Here is a 19840-nt window from a genome sequence, read left to right on the forward strand (position 1 = left end):
TAGCAACCCCTAACCGCCCTACTCCCCACTGATCTCTAAGCAGTCTCATAGTAACAGCTCCTCAGGCCTCAGGACAGCCCTCCCTCCACCACTGATTCGGCCCCCTTCCTAGATACACAACTACAGTGAATGAGAAATGGAGTGGAGTGGAGTGGGGGCCGGGGGAGGTGAATGGAGTGGAGTGGGGGCTGGGGGAGGTGGCATTTCCAGGTAGTCCGTGTGACCAGCAGCTTCCTCCCCAGCACTCCTCTCCCCCAGCACCCGCCACTGGGCGGGAAGCCACAGCACCTCCCCTCCTGGTGTCCAGAGACCAAGGTCACACCAGAGCCCTGTGTGCCTTCACCTTCTCTGGGACCAGTGGTGTTTGTCACTGGGGCAGTGTGTGGCTGTGCCCGGCTCTGGCAGTGCTGGGGTGACATTCATGCCCTGTGAGCTGTGACGCCTCTGCAGGCAGAGGGACAGCACTACCCAGGCTGGTGACAGTGATAGGGGAGGGGTGAGGTGGGCTGTCACCTGTCCGAGGCAGCCGGGGAGGTGACATGTTGTGTACCCGTCCCACAGTCTTCAGGGAGGATTCCCAGGCAGGGGCGAGGTTGTGTCCCTGCCTCATGCTGTATGGTGCGTGGAGAGCTCCATGCCTTCCTTACACCTGGAAGGTGGGACTTGTCCCGTGTGTGTGTGTGTGTGTGTGTGTGTGTGTGTCTTGGTCAACTGTGTGACAGGTTCTCTGTGTGTGCATGTGTGTGTGTGTGTGTGTGTGTGTGTGTCTTGGTCAGCTGTGTGACAGGTTCTCTGTGTGTGTGCGTGTGTGTGTGTGTGTGTGTCTTGGTCAGCTGTGTGACAGGTTCTGTGTGTGTGTGCCTGTGTGTGTGTCTTGGTCAGCTGTGTAACAGGTTCTTTGTGCATTCACATCCTATTAGTGGGTGTGGGGGTGCCAGGTTGCATGTCAGTTATGCCATTGTGCGGGGTGACAGACGCCTGCCCCATGCTGTTGAAGGTGTGTCAGGTGCGCCCATCTCATGCTTTGGGGGAAGCGACAGGTTATGTGCTTAGTTCATCCCGTTAGGAGAGTTGTCACCGACTTGTGCGCCTGTCTCTGGCTGTTGTGTGTGTGAGATGTCACCATGTGCCCGTCGCAGGCTGTTGTGGGGAGTGGCATGTGTGATTCTCTCATGCTGTTGGGAAGTTGTCAGTAACTTGGGAGCTCGTGTCTCACTCTAAAGAGACGACATGTTGCCTGGTGATATGGGGCTGGCAGCTGGTGGGGCCTTCCCATGCAGACCACAGAGCCCCAAAGGGCTGGCCAGAGGAAATGCTTGGGGCCCTGAGCAGAGGGACAAGTGCGGGTTGGGGGGCGCTCAGTCCCACATGATCTACCCTCTCACCCATATGCCAGCCCGTGGGACTGTTCCCCAGGCGGAGGGACCCAGCATTCTTCAGATGGTGTGGAGAAGGGCCTTTGGGGCCAGGACAGGTGTGTGTGAGGTGGGGCACCAGGCAGGGTTTGCATGGGGAGTGGGGAGCTGTGTCCCTGAGGGCCTGGGGACCCTATTTCCTGCCTCTCCTGCCCCTGAAACTGTTAAACTAATTAAGGCTGTGGAGCCGCAGGATTAATCGGGGCAGCTCTGCGCGGGCCGGGAGCTCAGGTAGTCGATCAGTGCACCGGGGAGGATATTGGATTTCTGAACCGCAAGTCAGCACTATTCGGGCCTGTTATCTCTCCCAGGCTCGAGGGTCAGGAGGCGGGAGGCTCGGCACGCTGGCCGCCCCCGCCCGGCCAGCTCGGGCGTGTCCACTCCCCCTGCCCACACATCCCAGCTCCGGCCTATCTGCTGCCCACATAGGCCTCCCCTCGGCCCTTCTGCCCGGCCCACCCTGCCTGTGCCTCGCCGCCTCTTTCTCAGGCTCCTGTAGAAATCCCTGGTCCCTGCTCTCCCCTGCCTTTCCCATCTCTGCCTGGCTCACTTCCCCCATGCCTCTCTTCCCTCTGGGGCTCTTCCTTGGTCCTTACTGGCCTCAGACTCACTCTGGGCCTGAGCTACCCCCTCCCCTCAGCCTCCGACGAGGTCTCACCGGGCTCTCTCTACCTTCCTCTCCATCTCCCTTCTTCCGTGAGCCCCTCATCACCAGTCCGTCTCTGCTTTTGTGTTTGTGCTTGCCCATCGCCCAGTTTCTGTCTTTCTCTGTCTCTCTGTCTCTGTTTCTCTCGCCATGTCTCTGTGTCTCCCTGTGTATCTTTCTCCCTCTTCCTCTCTGTCTTTTCCTTTCTCCCTCTGGCACACTCTCTCTCTTCTGTCTTTTCCTCTCTCTCTCTTGTGTGGTCTCGGCTGGTGTCTGCAACCAGAACAAATCTCCCCCAGCCAACACCCCCTGAACAAGGAGGCCAAAGCAGCTAATGGGAAACATGTGATTCTGCCTTGCGCCTGGAGCACCGTGAAGGGAGCCTTAGTCCCAGCCCAGCCCCTGCACCCCTCCTTGCTGCGTTCTCTGCACCACACTGTCCTCTGCCTCCCAGCGGCTCCCCCAGCCTGTGTGGGCACTGTTGGAAGTTCATTTACACTGGGTGGAGGCCCGACGTTTATCTGCTGGGGAGTATCAGGTTGTGGAGGGGCTGAGGGCAGCTTTGCTCCTGAAGTCCCCCCAACCCCCAGGGCCAGGCAGACCCCATGCAGACTCCCCCCACCCACCACTACCATATGTAGGAGAACAGGGCCAAGATGAGCTGAGCTGTGGGGGCCTGGATGGGGGGCAGCCAGTCTACCCCCACTGGAGGGCTCTGGGGCCACCCAGATTTCCATCTTTTCCTTCCTCCTGGGCCTCTGGGGAGCTGCAAAGGTGGGGGCTCCCCAAGGGCTTGGGAGCTGCCGGGCTGTGTTTCTGTGCCCACCCAACCACAGGGAAAGGGGGGACAGATCAGAGGAGGGAGGCTCTGGCAGGTTGGAATTCTCCTTCTCTGCCTGTGGATAAATTGTCCCTAATCCAGGCTTGGGGAGTTGTCTGGCTCCTACAGAGAGAGAGAGGAAGGGAGGGAGAGGGAGGAAGGAGGGAAGCAGGCACACACAAACACAGTGACACAGACACACACACACCATCTCACAAAGGGTGTCTCACATGCATGCTCACACGCACTCATACACTGAGCCCTTCACAAAGGTACCACACAAACACTGGGGCACCATTGTGCTGACACACCATGGCACACAGACCTGCTCACACACGTTGACGCTGACACACGGCCATACTGGCACAAACATACAATGACATAGCACAAGGACCCACTGACACACACAGAGACACGCAGTGGTGCACAGACACAATAAGGTCACACAAATCCACACATGCATGGACACACACACAAGCACATACTGACCCATGGTGAAGGAGACCCACAGGGACACCGTGGCCAGTCACACTACCACACCATGACCCTGAAAACACAGAGAAAGGCAGAGGTGGGAGGGAGGGAACACTGATCCACAGTGACACCAGTGCCTGCAGTCACAGGCCTCGAGATTGGAAACCTGCAGGGACAGCAGAGGATCAGCCGCACGCCCCCACCCCCTGCCAAACACACATCCAGAGAGCTCTGAGACAGGCAGGAGCCGGTTTGGCTCCTGACACAGCGAGATGCAGAGAGCCAGGCAGAGCGTGTGCACACCGAGGCATGCTCACACCCAGCCACAGCTGGGCTCACCTGGCTACACACAGGCACACATGCACCCCTGTGTCCTCACACGCATACAAACAGGCTTAGCTAGACTCACACACACACACACAAAAACTGAATAGAAGAAACATGAAAAGTGCACATACCCACATGTATGACTGAAGACACCAAATCCAGGCACACACTCAACCTGGCATCACACTTACACACAGCTGACCACACCAGCCACAACTGAGCAAACGCGTGATCCTACACACAGACATGCTTAAGCCCTCATGTACCCACACAGACATACAGAAATACAGAGAAGCACACAGACAGGCTAAATAGACCCAGGAACCCACATGCAGGTATATTTACCCAGACAGCTGAGCCTTGACAGATATGCATTTGCAAAGGCAGAATCTCAATCACACACATACAAACTCCCAGGCAACCAGAACCTGTAAGCAGTCCGTGAGGCCTGGTTCCCAGACCCCCTCTGGGCTCCAGTACAGACCTCGAGGAGGCAGACAAATGGGCAGGAAGCAGGGGGGTGGTGAGGCGGGCCATGGTGGTTAAAGAAAACAAGAGACATAACCAGTTACTGATGGAGATGGGTAAATGCCAGCTGCATATACACCCTTGTGGAAATTCACATCCACCATCACTCTGAACAGCACCTCTCACACCTACATTGTCAATAAGCTCTTTGCATTATAGTTTCCCCGGATGTTCCTCCCCATTCATAAGATCTCACTTTTCCCATTTTATAGATGAGAAAACTGAGAGCCAGAAAAGTTAACTGACTTGCCCAAAGTCACACAGTTACGAAGGTTGAGCCAAGGACTGTCTGACTCCCAAAGGCCAGGTTCCTTCCACTATAGTATATGTGCGTGTATATGCATGTGTGTACATAGATGTGCAAAAACACTGCTTCTCAGTAGGAGCCTGGGATTTCAAGAAACAGGTTTGGCAGTCGCAGTGGCTCACACCTGCAATCCCAGCACTTTGGGAGGCTGAGGCTGGAGGATTGCTTGAGCCCAGGAGTTCGAGACCAGCCTGGGCAAGATGGTGAGACCCTATCCCTACAAAAAATTTTTAAAAAACCAGCCAGGCATGGTGGTGCACACCTGTAGCCCCAGCTACTCGGGAGGCTGAGATGGGAGGATCACTTGAGCCCAGGAATTCAAGGTGGCAGTGAGCTATGATCATGCCACTGCACTCCTACTTGGGCCACAAAGCGAGATGAGGCCCTATCTCTCTTTAAAAAAAAAAAAAAAAAAAAAAAAGAGTGTCTCACAGTTCCCTGGTGGGATAATGGGGTGAGGTTGGAGCTGGATGGGACTTCATGTATGAGAGCCTCCCGGCTTGGTGTCCCTCTGCACCCTGCTGTCTGGCTGGCTTACCCTGTATCCATGCTTATCTCTGTGGTGTTGTGTTTGCTTCCACAGATGGGAGCTTGCCTGATTGTCAAGCCATCGGCCTGGACCCCAGAGCCTACCCAGCTGAGCATGTGCAGAGGGCCCCGAGTGCGGGGCAACGCTCAGGCCATTACAGAGACCACCCTGGAGATGCTGATGAAGACAGGCCTTTCCTGCTGAGCCGGGCCTGTCTGCACAGCCTGCTCAGGTAACAGTGTGCAGGGAAGCCAGGCTTGGGCCTGGGCCACCTCCAGGAAGTGGGGATCAGGGGAACTTGCCTCCCAGTCCCAACAGGGATCCCTTCCCAGCTTAGGTCAAAAAGAGGTTCTTTACAGAGTCAAAACATATTAACCCAACATTTACTCAAACTCCCCATTATCCAGAAAGGGGAACTGAGGCTCATGGATATACAGTGAGTCCTACCTCCTAGCCTGAGGACTCTTCCCTGCGCCTTGATGACCTGAGAGAACTGGGAGGAGAAAGGGGTTGTGACAATGACCAGGACTCAGGGCAGAGGTGGAAACCAGAGTGCCTGATGTGTGCAGCTGCTGACCCCCCAGGACACCTCTCTACCGGAGTCTGTGGAAGCAGAGAACTGGGAGGCCAAGGTGAGGTGCTGGGAGGGCCTGGGTAGCCCAGGTATGCTAAGGTGCCCTTGCAGGACAGGGAGGGGGGTGGGGGCAGTGGCAGGACCCACCTCACTACTCCTGGCCCAGGTTAGCCCACCCAGGCTCAGGAGCTGCGGAGCCAGGTGAAGCTGCCCTGCCCTGCAGAGGCAACTCCCTGAACTGACACATGAAGCCTCCGGCTCCAGGAAGCTCCCTAGAGCTGAGCCTGCCTGGGGACCCCACCCAGCTTCCAAAGGAGCATTCCTGGGGCCTGAGGTCTGGGGGTGGAGTCTCCTGGGATTGTAAGGGTGGGGAGGTACAGCTGTGGGAGGATGCAAGGCTGTGTGTATCCGACTGTAAATGTACAGGGCACTCAAGCTTGTGTGCAAGCAGGTGTGTGTGGCGGGCTCTGTCCTTCCGTGCACATGGGGTAATATACAAGAGTTGTATAAGTGGACCAGGCTGGGGAGCGTTCAAGGGCTGTGTTATGTGGTACATGGGAGTATGAATATGCAGGATTCTGGGTGTGTACTGGGCAGGTGTGGGGATACTTCGTGTGCCACACTGGATGGTGTGTGTGCAAGGGTGCTAGTGTACACTGGAGAGATGTGTGTATAGACAAGATCTGAATACACTGCGATGGTACCGTGTGTGCACACGGGGATCTGTGTGTACACTGGCTGTGTGTGTGACCAGGGTTCTGGATGCACAGTGGGAGTGATGTGCACATGTGGCTCCATTTGTGCTTTGGAGGTGGGTTGGGCAAGCCTTGAGCTGAGCTGGGCTCAGCAGTGCCCAGCCTTGTGGCCAAATTGCTGAAGTCACTTCCTTTCCAGCAGCAACTTTCCAGGAGGAGGAGTTCTTCAGACCTGGGCGGGGAGGGAGGGGGGGCGGAACAAGGAGCTCTCTGGGGAAGGAGGTGGGCGGGGGTGAGAGGCTGCAGGGAGGGCCTAGTGGGGCTGGAGGAGGGGAGTCCTCCGGGAGACAGAAGGAAAGACAAGGACGGGAGTCTGCAAGGGCCAAGGGCAGGAGGGGAGGGGGGCGGAGCAGGGCGGGAAGCTTAGTCCCTGGGTGACCTCGGAGGGAGGAAGGGAGGGCCGCCGGCAGGGTGACCCTCGGGTCCAGCCAGAGCTGGCGGTGGTGGTGGCGCCCGCACACCTGGCACCCAGGGCAGGGGGCTGGCAGGGGGCGGTTCTAGGGCAGACCTGCTTGCCAGGTGCCCCGCTCCAGGGAGGAAGGGGGTGGGCGAGGGTTGCACAAAGGAGCTCTGTGTGGCTGGGGGTAGGGTGGGGTGGGGTGTGCAGTGCTGTGCTGTGCTGTGGGGGGGCCCCTGATGGCCCCAGGGGGTGGGGCAGGGCCAGCTCCCCTTGGGGGCATCAGTGGCTCCAAGGGGACACCTAGTGGCGAGGGAGAGTAGTGCATCTAGTTGAATGGTGGTTGGTGGGAGGTGGTGACTAGAAGCTGAGAGAATAGATTAGAAGTCAAAAATTAGAACTGATGGTTGGGACTAGGACAGTTGGAGGAGGCTGCATGGGAGGGGGCTGAATCTCTGGACACCGAAGCAGTTTGATTTAGAGAAGCCCTACCTAAATTCAGACACCAGCTGAATTGAGTGAGATGGCTGTTTGTCCTTAAGGGCATAACTTAACCTCTCTGTGCCTCTATTTAAATGATGCCAAATGAGTGACAGCTGCCATTATTATTGCCATCATTGTTATTTGTATTATGATATTGTTCCTGGGATCAGGTTGAAAGAAGATCTTCAGGTGTTACTGTGTGGGCAGGTAGGTGGCTGAAGGGAAGGAGGTGGAGAGAAGTGAGGACTCGTCCCCCGAGGGGCAGATCCTAAGAGATAAGGCCGCTGGAGGAAAAAGGAGGTGATGGGAAGGTCTCAGAGCAGGAGTAATGGCCCCTTTGATGCAGTGTTTCCCATTTGAGGACATCCCAGGGCCTTCAAACCAGGCTAGGAGGGAAATGGTGGGGGAGGAGGAGTGTGCAAGCTGGAGAGAGGGTCATGAGGCCGGAAGTGAGAGCTGGGGCTGGCAGCCTGGCTCCCCTGGGGAGGCAGTGGGTGGGGGAGGGGAAGGAGGGCTGGGGAAGGGGTGGGGTGGTCACAGCCACAGCTGGGGAGGGTGGGGCTGGGGACTCAAGGATGTGGGCTGGCGCTTCCCGGCACTGTGCACAGCAGGTTGGGGCCCCCAGCCTCCTCCCAGCCGGCTGGTGTCCCTATGGGCGAGCTCAGACACACTGACCCAGCAGCAGACAGGCAGACAGAAGGACCCCTTTGACTTTGTCCCCAGACCAGGGCTAGGTGGTACCCTTGGGAGGGATCCAAGAGAATGGCCGCCGGGGTGTGGTGAGGAGGGGAGCCAGCTGCTTCCCTCAGATCCTGGAGGCTGCGAAAGAGAGCAGTGGCCAGCCTCAGGAGGCCTGGCAGGAGGACGTGCCCAGAGGTCTTCATGGGTGGATGGAACAGAAGCCACCACCAGAGAGGAGGTTTTTCTCTTCTGCCAAGATCACACCCTCAGGCCCCAGCTGGGAGGTCTCCAGAGCGGGGAAGGCTCAGCTAGCCTGACCCTCAGTAAGGGAGGGAGGGGGCTTCTGATGGTCATCTCCAAGTGGGTGCCAGGAGCCACGGCGCAACCACACTATTGGAAATTGGACTTGGAGATTCCAGAGTCTAAGCCCCTTTTCTCGTTTGTGAGGGTGTTACCCACTGTCCTCCCTGCGAGGGCAACAGTGCTCCAAGTTCTTGGACTAGAGAGATCCTGACCTAGGAGGGGCCAGGTCCACAGCCAGGCCTGGAGAGAGCAAAGTAGGTGGGACCAGTAGGTGGGACAACGAGGAGCAGCTGAGGCCTGGAACCTGCAGAGAGAGAAGGAAGAGTGAATAGAGGGATGTTCCACCTGGGTGGGCAACAAAAGGGCCCCTTCCTGTGCCATTTTGTGACCTCAGACAAAGTCTCTTTCCCTCTTCAGGTCTCAGTTTCCTCATCTGTAAAATGGGAGGGGCATGAGATGGCACTAGAAAGTGTACCCACTGGGGTAGCTGGTTAAAAATACAGATTCCCAGATGTCCCTTCACATCTATGAGTCACATTCCCCTGGACTAGGGCCTGGGTATCTGGAATGTTACACAGCTCCCCCAGGCCCAGGCTTTGGAAGCCAATGGGTTAGATAATTTTAAGGTTCCTCCCAGCCTTAAATTAGACCACGGCGCTAGAAGGAGCATTTTCAGAAGTGGCTGAAGGATTGTTACAGGAGCTGGGAGTGGAAGGAGGCTTTGGACTTAAGGCAGAATTAGAAATCCTGCCACTTAGCAACTGTGTGACTTCAGGCAAGTTACACATCCACTCTGAGCCAGTTTCCCCTGTAACATGGGGATAATAAATCATGCCTCCCAGGCTGCTGTGAGGATTCAGTGGGTCATAGATGTGTAGGTAGGTGCTTTGTAGATTGCAAATCACCATCCCCCAAAGGGGAGCAGAGAAGTGTCTCTTTCTACTCTATCCTGTCCCTACAGCTCTGCAGTCTTCCTGTGGGGTGACAGCACTGGTAGGTGGGGAGAGTCTACATGAGTCTCTGGCACATAGGTCTCAGTGACCCAGTACCAGGTCAGAGCCAAACATTAGGCAGGCATCAAGGTCAGTCTTTAAGACCCTCACAGTATTGGGGCCCATTCAGCTCCCTGCTCCCTGAGATCCCAACTCCTGGAATCAGCCATGGCCCTGAGTCCTCGGGCTCCTTTGGGAGTCAGACATGCCTGGATCTAAATCCCAACTCTGCCCTGACCAGCTCAGGGAGTCAGTCGGTAAATATTTATGTAGCATTCATAGCCTAGGCCCTAGGGTCAGGCAATACAGCGATAAACAAGACAGACGTGATCCCTGCTCCTGAAGAGCCCACACTGTTGCAGGAGACACACTAAACAGCCAGTCACACAAGTAATTGATTATAGTTGCGATAAATACTATGAAGGTGAAATAGATAGGGCTCTGAGAGGATGTAGCAGGGGCCAGGACAAGACCAGAGGTAGGATAGAGCGGCAGAGTTTTTCTGATGAAGGTGGAAGAAGGATCAGAGAATGTCCCTTTTCACACTCTTGGGTCCCTCCCTCAGCATCCTTCTTGGGTCTGGAGAAGAAGAAAGAGCCTAAAGGGAAAAGGCAGGGTTGATTGCTCTGTGTACCTATTCGTTTGTTGATTCATTCAACAAACTTTAAATTTAATGTTTTGGAGAAAGGATCTCACTCTGCTGCCCAGGCTGGAGAACAATGGCATGATCATAGCTCAGAGCAGCCAGCCTGAACCTCCAGGGCTCAAGCGATCCTCCCACCTCAGCCTCTTGAGTAACTGGGACTACAGGTGTGCACCACCATGCCCAGCTAATTTTTAAATTTTCGTAGGGATGGGGTCACGCTATGTTGCCCAGGCTGGTCTCGAACTCCTGGACTCAAGCGATCCTCCTGCCTTAGCCTCCTAAAGTGCTGGGATTACAAGTGTGAGCCCCTGCACCTGGCCAAACAGCCATTTTTTAAAATGCTGCTGTAGGCCATGTGCTGTTGAGTGTTGGGAAATACATATAGCAGTGAATAGGACAGATATCTTTGCTTTTATGGTGTTTACCATCTTCCAGGGGATAGTTTCTGTAAGACTGGGGAAGATAATCATATTGATCTCATGTTTGTATGGGGAATTTGATGAGATAATCTATATGAAGCACTTGGCCCAGTGTTTGGCAACAGAAAATGTCCCCAAACTATGGACTTTTATTGTTGTTGACTCCCCGTGTGATTGCTCTGACCTCAGGCATCTTCACTTTTTCTTTGCAGCTCTTATCCCACTAGTAATTAAGTAATTTATAATGATCTGATCAGTGTCTGTCTGTCCAGTCCTTGTCCAAAGTAGGTACTTCATAACTAATGAGTGTATGAATGAATGATGTTACTTTATCTCTGAGCCTCCATTTCTTCATCTGCAAAATGGGGTTATTAATAGCCCCTACCTCACAGGATTGGTATGAAGAATTAAATGAAACGATGCCTGGACAGCTTCCAGCCCAGTACCTGGCGCGCAGTAGGTGCTCACTAAACCTGAGCTGCGATGGTCCTTTCCAGGCGCTGTCCACGCCCCGAGGCCTGGGCTCAGGCCGAAGTTGCTCCACAGCACCCCCAGCTGACAGCCAGCGACTGGCAGAGCCCCCAGGCACGGGGGCCCTCTCTCTTCCAGGTCAGCCAGGTGTCTGCGCTGGATGGAGCGCTGAGGGAGCCGGGGGTGGTACCTGGAGGAGGCCGGGCCGGTGGGCAGGGGTTGAGCTGTGGCCACTAGACCATTTGGGGAATTCAAATCTATTTCCTGTCTTATTGCCCACAGAGATCTCCAGTGTGACAGCCCAGGCGGCAGAGCCGAGGGTAAGTGGTGGGGGTTCTCCTGGAGCCCTTTGGGGGTAAGAAGCAGGAAGGCTGTGCCCTTGTTAGAGCTTCCTGGCCTTCTCCTTAAGTTTGATCACCCTGCTGATGTGCTTCCCTCTCAGAGGCAGGGGTCCTGTTCTTCCTGAGCACATAGCCAGATTTCCAAAGGGGATGAGCTGTCAATAAGTGAAGCTGGGCCAGGCATGGTGGCTCACGCCTGTAATCCCAGTAATTTGGGAGGCCAAGGCGAGTGGATCATCTGTGGTCAGGAGCTCAAGACCAGCCTGGCCAACATGGTGAAACCCCGACTCTACTAAAATACAAAAATTAGCCAGGCGTGGTGGCGCGTGCCTGTAATCCCAGGTACTTGGGAGGCTGACACCTAAGAATCACTTGCACTAGGAGGCAGAGGTTGCGGTGAGCTGAGATCACACTACTTCACTCTAGCCTGGGTGACAGAGTGAGACTCTCTTTCAAAAAAAAAAAAAAAGTGAAACTGGGGCCCATGAGGGGCTTGCTGTACATATGGTGGTTTGAGAAAGGCTGGGAGTCAGCAAGGGGATTGGGCTTGGGGTGGGGATGGGAGCTTGGTAAGGAGATGAGACCTCAGGAGGGAGGGGTCCAGGAGCTCATCGAGGATATGGGAAGCTGATGAGGATGTAGGTGTTCAGTAAGGGACCTCCTGCTCTTCCTGCCTGGCAGGTCCTGGTCCCGGCTTCTCGCACCCTCATGTCAGCCCCGGCCCCGCCCGGCGGCCTGCGGAGGACAAGGTCAGGATGCGTGTGAAGCCCCAGGGCCTGGTGGTGACTTCCAGTGCCGTGTGCAGCTCTCCTGACTACCTCCGGGAGCCCAAGTACTACCCCGGCGGCCCCCCCACCCCCCGGCCCCTGCTTCCCACCCGGCCCCCTGCCAGCCCACCCGACAAGGCCTTCTCCACCCACGCCTTCTCTGAGAACCCACGCCCACCCCCACGCCGGGACCCCAGCACCCGGCGCCCACCAGTCCTTGCCAAGGGGGACGACCCGCTGCCCCCACGGGCAGCCCGTCCTGTCTCACAGGCCCGCTGCCCCACACCGGCCGGAGACGGCAGCAGCTCCCGACGCTGCTGGGACAACGGGCGGGTGAACCTGCGACCAGTGGTGCAGCTGATTGACATCATGAAGGACCTGACACGCCTCTCCCAGGACCTGCAGCACAGTGGTGTACACCTGGACTGTGGTGGGCTCCGACTGAGCCGCCCGCCTGCACCGCCACCCGGCGACCTACAGTACAGCTTCTTCTCCTCACCCAGTTTGGCCAACAGCATCCGTAGCCCTGAGGAGCGAGCCACCCCACACGCCAAGTCAGAGCGGCCCAGCCACCCCCTCTACGAGCCTGAGCCTGAGCCTAGGGATAGTCCCCAGCCTGGCCAAGGCCATAGTCCTGGAGCCACGGCTGTGGCCACGGGTCTGCCCCCAGAGCCTGAGCCAGACAGCACTGATTACTCAGAACTTGCTGACGCCGACATCCTTAGTGAGCTGGCCTCCCTCACTTGCCCAGAGGCCCAGCTGCTAGAGGCCCAGGCCCTCGAGCCACCATCTCCTGAGCCAGAGCCTCAGCTCCTGGACCCCCAGCCCCGCTTCCTGGACCCGCAGGCACTAGAGCCGCTCGGGGAAGCTCTGGAGCTGCCACCCCTGCAACCTCTTGCTGATCCTCTGGGGCTGCCGGGCCTGGCTCTCCAGGCCCTGGACACCCTGCCTGACTCCTTGGAGTCGCAGCTGCTTGACCCCCAGGCACTCGACCCCCTGCCCAAGCTGCTTGACGTCCCAGGTCGCCGTCTGGAGCCCCAGCAGCCCCTGGGGCACTGCCCACTGGCCGAGCCCTTGCGCCTGGACTTGTGCTCACCGCACGGCCCCCCCGGGCCTGAGGGTCACCCCAAGTACGCCTTGCGGCGTACTGATAGGCCAAAGATCCTGTGTCGCCGGCGGAAAGCCGGACGGGGGCGCAAGGCGGACGCCGGACCCGAGGGCCGCCTACTGCCCCTGCCTATGCCCACGGGGCTGGCAGCCGCCCTGGCCGAACCCCCACCGCCACCGCCGCCTCCACCCCCTGCCCTGCCAGGCCCAGGCCTGGTCTCAGTCCCAGAATTGAAGCCAGAATCTTCCCAGACCCCAGTGGTCTCTACCCGCAAAGGCAAGTGCCGAGGCGTGCGGCGCATGGTGGTGAAGATGGCCAAGATCCCCGTATCGCTCGGGCGACGGAACAAGACCACATACAAAGTGTCTTCCTTGAGCAGCAGCCTGAGTGTGGAGGGCAAGGAGCTAGGCCTGCGTGTGTCAGCTGAGCCCACCCCGCTGCTGAAGATGAAGAACAACGGGCGGAATGTGGTAGTGGTCTTCCCACCCGGTGAGATGCCCATTATTCTTAAGCGTAAGCGCGGCCGCCCTCCTAAGAACCTGCTGCTGGGTCCTGGCAAGCCCAAGGAGCCAGCTGTGGTGGCGGCCGAGGCAGCCACTGTGGCAGCAGCCACCATGGCCATGCCAGAGGTGAAGAAACGACGGCGGCGGAAGCAGAAGCTGGCGTCTCCCCAACCGTCCTATGCGGCAGATGCCAACGACAGCAAGGCTGAGTACTCAGACGTCCTGGCCAAGCTGGCCTTTCTGAACCGCCAGAGCCAGTGCGCTGGACGGTGCTCGCCACCCCGCTGCTGGACACCCAGTGAGCCGGAGTCAGTGCACCAGGCCCCTGACACCCAGAGCATCTCCCACTTCCTGCATCGTGTGCAGGGCTTCCGGCGGCGTGGGGGCAAAGCAGGTGGTTTTGGTGGCCGGGGTGGGGGCCATGCGGCCAAGTCAGCCCGATGCTCCTTCAGTGACTTCTTTGAGGGCATTGGCAAGAAAAAGAAGGTGGTGGCCGTGGCAGCCGCTGGGGTGGGGGGCCCTGGCCTTACCGAGTTGGGGCACCCACGCAAACGGGGCCGGGGGGAGGTAGACGCTGTGACTGGGAAGCCAAAGCGCAAGAGACGGTCCCGGAAGAATGGGACTCTGTTCCCAGAGCAGGTGCCCAGTGGCCCAGGCTTTGGGGAGGCGGGTGCCGAGTGGGCCGGAGATAAGGGTGGTGGCTGGGCCCCTCACCATGGGCACCCAGGCGGGCAAGCTGGCCGAAACTGTGGGTTTCAGGGGACCGAGGCCCGGGCCTTTGCCTCCACTGGGCTGGAGAGCGGAGCCTCAGGCCGTGGCAGCTACTACAGCACGGGCGCACCCTCAGGCCAGACCGAGCTCAGCCAGGAGCGCCAAAACCTCTTCACCGGCTACTTTCGCTCGCTGCTCGATTCGGATGACTCCTCCGATCTCTTGGACTTTGCCCTCTCAGCCTCTCGCCCAGAGTCCCGGAAGGCATCAGGCACCTATGCAGGGCCACCCACCAGCGCCCTACCTGCCCAGCGGGGGCTTGCCACCTTCCCTAGCCGGGGAGCCAAGGCCAGCCCAGTGGCAGTGGGTAGTGGTGGGGCTGGGGCGGACACCTCCTTCCAGCCTGTCCTGCCCACGCGCCAGACCTTCCCACCAGGACGGGCAGCGAGCTATGGGCTAACTCCGGCCACTTCAGACTGCCGGGCAGCCGAGACCTTCCCCAAGCTGGCTCCCCCGCCCTCAGCCGTGGCCCGCTCACCTACCACCCACCCGCCTGCCAACACCTACCTGTCCCAGTACGGCGGCTACGGGGCTGGACAAAGCGTATTTGCCCCGGCTAAGCCCTTTACAGGCCAGGACTGCGCTAACAGCAAGGACTGCAGCTTTGCCTATGGCAGTGGCAACAGCCTCCCTGCCTCACCCAGCAGCGCCCACAGCGCCGGCTATGCCCCACCGCCTACCGGGGGCCCCTGCCTGCCACCAAGCAAGGCCTCCTTCTTCAACAGCTCTGAGGGGGCCCCCTTCTCTGGTTCAGCCCCCACGCCCCTGCGCTGTGACAGCCGGGCCAGCACAGTCTCGCCTGGGGGCTACATGGTGCCCAAGGGCACCACAGCCTCTGCCACCTCTGCAGCCTCTGCCGCCTCCTCCTCCTCTTCCTCCTTCCAGCCCTCGCCCGAGAACTGTCGCCAGTTTGCGGGGGCTTCTCAGTGGCCTTTCCGGCAGGGCTATGGAGGCCTGGACTGGGCCTCAGAGGCCTTTAGTCAGCTCTACAATCCCAGTTTTGACTGCCACGTCAGCGAGCCCAACGTGATCCTGGACATCTCCAACTACACACCACAGAAGGTGAAGCAGCAGACGGCTGTGTCGGAGACCTTCTCTGAGTCATCCTCCGACAGCACCCAGTTCAATCAGCCGGTTGGTGGCGGCGGGTTTCGGCGTGCCAACAGCGAGGCCTCAAGTAGTGAGGGCCAGTCGAGCCTGTCCAGCCTGGAGAAACTGATGATGGACTGGAACGAGGCATCATCTGCCCCCGGCTACAACTGGAACCAGAGTGTCCTCTTTCAGAGTAGCTCCAAGCCGGGCCGTGGACGGCGGAAGAAGGTGGACCTGTTCGAGGCCTCACATCTGGGCTTCCCAACATCCGCCTCTGCCGCTGCCTCAGGCTACCCATCCAAACGGAGCACTGGGCCCCGGCAGCCGCGAGGTGGACGGGGCGGTGGGGCCTGCTCAGCCAAGAAGGAGCGGGGTGGCGCAGCGGCCAAAGCCAAGTTCATCCCCAAGCCACAGCCGGTCAACCCACTGTTCCAGGACAGTCCTGACCTAGGCCTGGACTACTATAGCGGGGACAGCAGCATGTCACCACTGCCCTCACAGTCGAGGGCCTTCGGCGTGGGAGAGCGAGACCCCTGTGACTTCATAGGACCCTACTCCATGAACCCGTCCACGCCTTCCGATGGCACCTTCGGCCAAGGCTTCCACTGCGACTCGCCCAGCCTGGGTGCTCCCGAGCTTGATGGCAAGCATTTCCCACCGCTGGCCCACCCGCCCACGGTGTTCGACGCCGGCCTGCAGAAGGCATACTCGCCCACCTGCTCGCCTACACTGGGCTTCAAGGAAGAGCTGCGGCCACCGCCCACCAAGCTGGCTGCCTGCGAGCCCCTCAAGCATGGGCTCCAGGGGGCCAGCCTGGGCCACACAGCTGCAGCCCAGGCCCACCTGAGCTGCCGGGACCTGCCACTGGGCCAGGCCCACTATGATTCCCCCAGCTGCAAGGGCACAGCATATTGGTACCCTCCAGGCTCGGCTGCCCGCAGCCCGCCCTATGAAGGCAAGGTGGGTACAGGGCTGCTGGCTGACTTCCTGGGCAGGACGGAGGCCGCGTGCCTCAGTGCCCCTCACCTGGCTAGCCCACCAGCCACGCCCAAGGCCGACAAGGAGCCACTGGAAATGGCCCGGCCCCCTGGCCCACCCCGTGGCCCTGCTGCAGCCGCTGCTGGCTATGGCTGCCCACTCCTTAGTGACTTGACCCTGTCCCCCGTGCCGAGGGACTCGCTGCTGCCCCTGCAGGACACCGCCTACAGGTACCCAGGCTTTATGCCCCAGGCGCATCCTGGCCTGGGAGGGGGCCCCAAGAGCGGCTTCCTGGGGCCCATGGCGGAACCTCACCCTGAGGACACATTCACCGTCACGTCCCTGTAGTGCCAACTGAAGTGCCGACTGGACCGCGAGGTTTTGTTCCTGGGTGAGTCTGGGGATGCGGGCGCAGTGGGCAGAAGCCTGGGGGTGGGGAGAGGACATCAGAGCTTAGTCAAGGACAGAAGTATGGAGTGCAGGAAGCAGATGCAGGATTTAAGGGCAAGGCTGGGGACCGACAGCAGGGCATAGGGACTGAGGATTCGCTGTTGCGGACAGCCTCAGAAGGAGATGGGGTACTTGGGCTGGGAACTCGGCAAGGGGCTTGGACTTTCAGGGGGTCTTGTTAATTGAAATGGCCAGAGGACTATACACTGGATGGGTCCCCGTAGTTTGGTTCAACAAGCTTTCAGTTCTTTGTTCGTGCTATGTCTTGGATAGGAAGTAAGTATTTCCCAGGAAATACACTGATAAGGGCGGGCATTTACATTGCCCTGTGTGAGACAGGTGAAGGGAGGAGCAGGTTGGATGGTCGTCTACCCAGGGCCTATCCAGAGCACCAGCCCTGCTGGCACCCCCATTTCCCTGGGAACTTCATCGATTCTAAGAGGCAGCCTGGTGAGGGCCAGGCCAAGAGTGGCCAGTATGGCATGGTCACACACTCTGCGAGGGCTTCACAGAATGGCCCAAAGTGTCTTCCCTTGACCTCTCAAGGTACCCCCAAAGGCTATTTTCCAACATCTTTGCCCTGAGATAGGCTAGGTGTGGCCAGGAGCATATGGGGTAGGGACCCAGAAGTGGAGAAGGGGTGCTGGGATCCCACTGTCCCTGCAAACCTGCAACCAGTGAGACTATCTTCAGGCAAGGTATTTTGACCCTAGAAAAGCCAGTCCCTTTCCTGAAGCCAAAGGCTTTTCTGAGAGTACAGTTAAAGAGTGTTAAATGTTTCGATACTGTTTTTATCAGGTACTGTGACCTCATTAGTTGGAGTCAGTTTTAGTATTCTCAAGATTGGGTGTTTTAAAAAAGGAAAATAAAATACAGAAAAATGCCCCCAAAATGATCAAAGAGAACAAAGTGGAAGGAGCCATCTTCTTGAAGAACAGCCTGCTCCAGAAATACAGCCGCCACTGGCCCCGCTTTTGGACAAAGATCTGTCACAAAGTTGTCCCAGATGTGGTAGTGGGTGGCAGGGCAGGCTGGGGGCATGCCTGCGCCCCTCACCCTTCACCTTTGCTGCCACTGAAGCTTCCTGGGAGTTTCTCTTCCTGGAGGAGTAGCTGGGCTCCTGGAAAGTCCCATCCGTGCTCTGGGAGGCCATTCAAGGCCAGGGTGACTCAGGGTCCTGAAGTCATGTCAGTGGAAACTTGTTGCCCGCTCTCTGCCAGACCCCAGCTCCCCTGGTGCCTGAAGGTGACAAAGGGCAGCATGCGGGAGTCAGAAGGCCTCCGGGAGGATCATTCCCAGATTGGCCACCAACTTGCCACATGCCCTTGACCAAGCTTTTGTCCTTCTCTGTGCCTCAGTTTCCCTATCTTTTCAAGGAAATTTACTTTGATAATCCCTTAGGCTCTCACAGCTCTGTATGGCAGAGACAGTGAAGCAAACTTTTTTTTTTTTTTTTTTTGGCAGTATCTTTTCCTTCCTAATGAAGCCAGGCCAAGATTAAAACGGCCTTCCATTCCCCATGCATCTCATTGCAAGCAGCAGAACCTCAGATCTGAAGCAGGCCAGGGAGAAGCTGCTTAGGGTTTAAAATGTCAAACTGTTGATCCTTCTCACTGGAGGGGAGATGTCTCATGGATAATCCAGAAATGTGAAATAATCCAAAAACCGTTCCTCCCAGGCTCTGGGTGGGAAAATGGACGTGTGTGGGGGCTGGGTGTTTGGGCAGGTCACAGCTCAGTGAAATACATAATGGAACCACCCAGTGAGGCCTGAACGCAGGAGGAACTGGGATGCCATCCAGCCCCACATTCTGGCCCTGCTCCCCACTCAGGGCTGGGAGTTAACTGCACTGTCCTCAAACCAATGCATTCCATTGTTCTAGAGACATCTGTCCAGCACCCACTAGAAGCCAGGCATTGGGGGCATCACAGTGAACACCACAAATGAGGTACTGGTCCTCAGGGGGCTTCCCATTTAGAGGGAAAGACAGCAAACAGTGGCATTAAGCATGGATGATTCCAGCTATGGGAAGCACTGTGTAAGAGAAAAAAGCTAGAAGCTTGTGAGCGCACACAGCATGCTGACCAGACCTTGAAGCTGAGGCCTGAGGAATGATGGGGCTGGACAACTGGCGGGGAATGGGAAGAACATTCTGGGCAGAGGGAACAGCAGTGTGGAAAGCCTGGAGGCAGGAAGGGGCTCAGCTTTGAGAAACTGCCTGTGGGAACGCAGTAAAGCTAAGTGAGGGGACGAGGCAGGCAAGTCCAGATCACGTGGGGCATTGGAAGGCGTCTGAACTTCATTCCCAGACACACTGGGATCCACTGAATAGTTCCCTGCCGGAATTCCCCGGGCCACCATGGAGCGGGGCTAGTGTTGAAGCAGGGAGACCAACTGCAGAAGTCCACACACGCAGTGATGGTGGCCCAGACCAAGGTGGTGGGAGGGCTGCCCCCTTTCCCTAAGATGGCACACAGGCTCTAGGGCAACCCCCCAGTGCCAGGGGATGATCAAAATCACCACGGGAATGAGAAAGAGTTGGAGATACAGAGAAAGAGAGTGGTAAGGAAAAAGAGTTCATGCAGGGAGTTGCCACTTTCAACAGAGGGCTTAAGCAGAGAGGACAGGGACACACTCATTCACCAATAGCAGTGAGCGGTTTTGACGCCAGGCCCTGGAGAAGCAGTAATTGAGCTTAGTTGCCCAACTTGAGCACCTGTGTGTCCATCCAGTACTGGGTACTGGGGAGACAAAGCAGACATGGCCCCTGTCCTCCAGTTCAGCCTCCACCCCAGGAAACTAAAACAAGTACACAAAGAACCTGAAAACACCTGGTAGAGAGTGGCAGGTGCTCAGAGGCAGTGAGAAACAAAGATTTGCACTGGGCAGCTGGGTGTTGTAGTCAGAAGTCAGCCCTCTGCTCCCTTGATGAGAAAAGGGACACTTGTGCTGGGCTGTTTATGTAACACTGCCTCCCTGACTTTTCACAGCAGACTATAAGGTGGGGTGTGTGTCCCCACCACAACCCCCTGCCTCCCGCCCTATCCCACATTAGAGAGAGTT

At 57.7% G+C, this 19840-nt stretch overlaps 1 protein-coding gene across 12 annotated transcripts in view; it reads left to right on the forward strand.

Moving 5' to 3' along the window:
• LOC105473734 (AT-hook DNA binding motif containing 1) overlaps window positions 1–19840 on the forward strand; it is a 70004-nt gene that overhangs the window by 40889 nt on the left and 9275 nt on the right. For 6 of the 12 annotated variants that reach the window (XM_071097770.1, XM_071097754.1, XM_071097755.1 and 3 more), the window contains 5 exons: window positions 5101–5278; window positions 5454–5678; window positions 10794–10905; window positions 11050–11087; window positions 11790–16718. In XM_071097770.1, coding sequence (XP_070953871.1) covers window positions 11864–16675 — 4812 coding nt within the window. In that variant the 5' untranslated portion in view covers window positions 5101–5278; window positions 5454–5678; window positions 10794–10905; window positions 11050–11087; window positions 11790–11863 and the 3' untranslated portion in view covers window positions 16676–16718. Of the gene's footprint in view, window positions 1–218; window positions 4721–5100; window positions 5279–5453; window positions 5679–7036; window positions 7463–10674; window positions 10906–11049; window positions 11088–11789; window positions 16719–19840 lie in introns of those variants that run through there. The other 6 variants (XM_071097784.1, XM_071097757.1, XM_071097763.1 and 3 more) reach the window with 6 other exon arrangements.

Source organism: Macaca nemestrina, chromosome 1 (assembly GCF_043159975.1).
Source record: "Macaca nemestrina isolate mMacNem1 chromosome 1, mMacNem.hap1, whole genome shotgun sequence".
NCBI classification, from domain to species: Eukaryota; Metazoa; Chordata; class Mammalia; order Primates; family Cercopithecidae; genus Macaca; species Macaca nemestrina.